At 46.1% G+C, this 4,911-nt stretch overlaps 1 protein-coding gene across 1 annotated transcript; it reads left to right on the top strand.

The window, feature by feature from the left end:
• The first annotated feature begins 2,377 nt into the window (after positions 1 to 2,377).
• Positions 2,378 to 4,348, top strand: LOC147978607 (uncharacterized). Its single transcript, XM_087514817.1, has one exon. The coding sequence runs from the start codon at positions 2,378 to 2,380 to the stop codon at positions 4,346 to 4,348; it is 1,971 nt and encodes a 656-aa protein (XP_087370943.1).
• The last annotated feature ends 563 nt before the right edge of the window (positions 4,349 to 4,911 follow it).

Raw genomic sequence — 4,911 nt, 5'->3', positions numbered from 1 at the left:
GAGTGGTGTTGCATTGCAAAGCACTTGGGACTTTAATCATTATAACCTTTATTGAAATAAATTTTAACACACATGTGCATGTTTGTAGACCGCCCTAACTGAATAGGGTTCTCAATTGACTGATGCAAAGACCCGGCTGGCGGATCAAGAGGCGGAGATAAAGAACACTAACTCCAAACTCCAGTTGAGCCTCTCTGAAGCTGAAAAACTAAAGACCAGTTTTGATGCGGAGAAGAAATCCTGGGCCGATGAGAAAACCTTGCTGATACAGTGTGCTGAGAAAGCGGAGGCGGCTCTCAAGGAGGTTACCACGGAGCTCACCGGCTTAAAAAACTGTGTGTCTCAGATGGTCTCCGCAATCTTTGGTGAGTCATTTGCATTAGTTACTTGCACTCTATTTTTGCCAGAAATATAAGCCGCCTGCTTTACCTTTTTAAAATACTCATAGGTCCACGGAGCAACAATCTGAGTCAAAACAGCGTGACAAAACTCAAGGCGGTTTACACCTTGGTGGAACAACTGTATACTGGGGCTCAACGGGCGCTTGCTATTATCTCCCCAGCCAACCAAGGACCCAACCTCTTGAGTGACATTTTGAAGAAGTTATCTATTTTACCCGCCAGCCAACCAAGTTATCTATGTTGAAGTCTTGTGTGGGAAGGTTAAATACCCTGCTGATTTTCTTGTTCTTGGTTCCCCACAAGATAGATTTTGTCCCATTATATTTGGTAGATCCTTCTTGAACACTGTTAATGCTAGGACAGACTGCGAAAAGGATGTTGTTACTATTAGTTTGGGTGATATGTCTCATGAGTTTAATTTTGCTAAATTTAGTAGACAACCCCGTGATGAGGAATTTCCTAGTAAAGATGAAATTATTGGTCTTGCTTCTATTGTCGTGCCTTCTAGTGATCCTTTAGAACAATATTTGCTAGACCATGAAAATGATACGTATATGAATGAAAGAAGGGAAATAGATGAAGTATTCTTTAAATAGGGACCTATTCTGAAGCACAACTTGCCTGTTGAAATCCTAGGGGATCCTCCTCCACCCAAGGGTGATCCCGTGTTTGAGCTTAAACCATTGCCTGATACTCTTAAATATGCTTATCTTGATGAAAAGAAGATATATCCTTTATTATTAGTGTTAACCTTTCAGAGCATGAAGAAGAGAAATTATTGAAAACTCTGAAGAAGCACCGTGCTGCTATTGGATATACTCTTGATGATCTTAAGGGCATTAGTCCCACTCTATGTCAACACAAAATAAATTTGGAGAAAGACGCCAAACCAGTTATTGATCACCAACGATGGCTAAATCCTAAGATGAAAGAAGTGGTAAGAAAGGAAATATTCAAGCTCCTTGAAGCATGTATAATTTATTCCATTGCTGATAGTCAGCGGGTAAGCCATGTCCATTGTGTCCCTAAGAAGGGAGGTATTATTGTCGTTCCTAATGATAAAGATGAATTGATTCCGCAAAGAATTATTACAGGTTATAGGATGGTGATTGATTTCCGCAAATTAAATAAAGCTACTAAAAAAGATCATTACCCTTTTCCTTTCATTGATCAAATGCTAGAAAGATTATCCAATCATACACATTTTTGCTTTCTAGATGGTTACTCTGGTTTCTCTCAAATACCTGTGTCAGCTGATGATCAAGAAAAGACTACTTTTACTTGCCCTTTCGGTACCTTTGCTTATAGACGTATGCCTTTTGGTTTATGTAATGCACCTGCTACCTTTCAAAGATGCATGATGGCTATATTCTCTGACTTTTTTGAAAAGATTTGTGAAGTTTTCATGGATGATTTCTCTGTTTATGGATCCTCTTTTGATGATTTCTTGAGCAACCTTGTCTTGAATGTTGGAACTAAACACGACATGTGCGTGTGTCCGTGTAGGTTTCGTATTCATCACCTAGTAGGATTAGGAGTAGTAACCGAGTAGGTTAGCTAGCCAATCTTGCTACTATATATATGTTTGTATAGCCCCTTGTAAACACAACCAGAAAAAGTAATACAAAGTTACGACAGGCTCGACACGAGCCTGTAGCCATCCAAATCGAGTCAAAGTATTCACGTACGTTTGCTAGTGCGGAATTGATCAAAGTAGAGATCGATCGCGTGATTGTATATTACTGCGTTGGTGTCCTGGACGGCTAAAAATACTAGTCCATCACGCCCAAGAAAGATCGATCAAGGACAAGGCTAGCTTTGTACTGCGGTTCCACTCGGCGTAACGTAAATCGTCGAGTTCGTCAGCGAGCTTCGATCGTCGTCAGTCGTCTTTAGTCATCGAAAAGTACTCGACGGCGTGGACTGGGCCAACAATTGGTATCAGAGCAAGGTTGATCTTCTAGTAACGGAGGATCATGTCGGATGACGAGAAGAACAAGCAGCTGACGGAGTACTCCGGTGCGGCTAAAGTATTTGCTGCCCCGGCGAGTTCGTCGTACCCACGATTTGATCGCGAGAACTTCGGGGTCTGGAAGGCCCTCATGGAGTGTGGTCTCCGCGCCAACGAGCTATGGGACGTGGTCGACCCAGGAGGCGTCGCGTTCAAGAAGGAGGGAGCCGAGCACCGGAAGGGTCGGCAGGCGGCGTCGGCGATATACTCAGTGATGCCGATGGATGTCCTCCAACACCTGATCGCCAAAGAAACGGCGAAGGAAGCGTGGGATACTTTGAAGCTCATGTTCGAGGGACACACCCGCGTCAAGCAAGCCAATCTCCAAACTCTCCTAAGGAACTATGAGACTTTGGTCATGGGCGACAATGAGTCCGTGGATGCGTTCGCTTCACGGGTAGCTACTCTCGTCAATCGGATTCGCGCGCTTGGAGAAAACCTCACGGAGGCCTCAGTTGTCCGGCGGTTTTTGCGTGCAGCCTCTCCCCGGTACCTGCAAATTGTCACGGCAATCGAGCAGTGCGTCGATCTCGCGACTCTCTCCATCGATGATCTCGTCGGACGGTACAAGGCTCACGACGAGCGGATGCGGTATAGTCTCGGAGACGGGAGGAACGACGAGCTTGTGATGCTCATAAAGGCTCAGTGGATCACCCTTGAAAACCAAGGCGGGTCCAAAGGCAGCAGCAAAAAGAAGGGGAAGCAGCATTCGGCGAGAAAGAACTTTGCCGACTCGGATGATGACTCAGACGATGAGGCTGCACCACCACCGAGGAAAAAGTTTGACATCAGAAAAGTGAGGTGTTATAACTGTGGCCTCCTCGGCCACTTCAAGGTTGACTGCGAGAAAGCACCGAAGCAGAAAGCGCTCATGGCCCAGCAAGAAGATGAAAGTGACATGATGTTGATGTGTGAACTCGTGGACAAGCAGGATCTAGTTCTTCAAGCGCCGGCTAAAGAAATTGTCGCGCCCGTGGAAGAAAAAGTTCACCTTCATAATCATGGTTCGGAAACTCGTATTGATGCTATTGATGTGGGAGGTGACTTCAAAACTTGCGTCGATGCTACATATGTAAGTGCTAACTTTGCTGGATTGGATGCAGCGAAAGCAGCGTGTGCTCAATCATGGAGAAGCAGTCTTTGTGTTGGTCAACTGAAAGAGAGGCCCGTAAACAACTCCAAAACCGACACGGAAGTTTTTACTTTAGGCGAAGGCGTGGTGCCAGAAGTCCACGACACAATGCGTCTCGGTGTGGTCATACCAGCGACGAGGTATGACACGCGGCAAACTGCGCTCGGACCTGACGAGTGTGGCACGTATGTGGTGTCTGACAGTGCAAGAGGGAGTTGCACGGACATGGAGAGTCGCTGCACATCCGACGTCGCGAGTCCAGGCGGTAGTGTCGCGTGCGTGGCAACGAGCGGCAAGCCAGCCAGCTCACGCGAGCAGGTGCCTGAGGCAAGGCATGGCATGTCCGCGGCTCCCACGGTTTTGATTGCTAGCAGTCCAGGAGATGGGCCGGTTGCTGTCTACAGCAGGCTGGCTGCAGCAAGCTTTACACCAGGATGTCCACTACCACGTGGTGACCCAGCATGGAGAGAAGTGGGGCAAGGCCCATGTGATGGGCTAGAAAATAAGCCAGGCAACGAAGGCTCTCTTGAACCAGATAATAGCAGCTCGTGCGCTGCAGGCTCTTCAAGAAGCAGCAGTTTTGGAGCGTTAGAAACATTAGTAACAGAGGTTTTGGCAACTCCAATAGATGTGGCGACGCCTTCGAAAGTACTGCAGAAAAGGACACGTCCATCTACAATCGATCATCTACAGTCGGAGTTACACCCATATTCAAAGAAATTTCTTCAGACGATTGACCCGGTAATGGTGAACGGGAGTGGGCGACGGTGTCTAGCAAACACCAAGGAACCGTTGGAATTTTAAGACGCAAATAAGCAGGAATGTTGGCGTCATGCTATGAAAGAAAAGTTGGGGTCGGTCCATGACAATCGAGCAGTTTTAACATGGTCCCTCTTACCCCCTCTTTTCACATGAGAGGTAAGAGTATAAAATAGATCTTAGCCGTTGATCTCATCAATGAATGGCTTGATTGACTCTTACCTTCTTACCTCACATATAAAAAAAGGAGGTAAGAGGGACCATGTTAAAATTTGCCATGACAATAAGAGCAGTTTTAACATGGTCCCTCTTACCCCCTCTTTTCACATGAGAGGTAAGAGTATAAAATAGATCTTAGCCGTTGATCTCATCAATGAATGGCTTGATTGACTCTTAAGATGGAGTCGTGGGAGCTTGTGGATCTTCCCAACAATGAAAAGGCTATGGAGCTCAAGTGGGAATTCAAGGTCAAGAGAGATGTCGAAGTGTGCATGAATCACAAAGCGAGGCTTGTGGCCAAAGGGTATGTGCAAGAGGAAAGTATGGACTTCGAAGAAGTGTTCGTTCCCATTGCAAAGATGGAGTCGGTGAGATTACTCATCGCTCTC

Source organism: Triticum urartu, chromosome 3A (assembly GCF_056163025.1).
Source record: "Triticum urartu cultivar PI428250 chromosome 3A, HENAU_Tu73, whole genome shotgun sequence".
Taxonomy (NCBI): Eukaryota; Viridiplantae; Streptophyta; class Magnoliopsida; order Poales; family Poaceae; genus Triticum; species Triticum urartu.
This window is presented reverse-complemented; position numbering and strand designations above follow the sequence as displayed.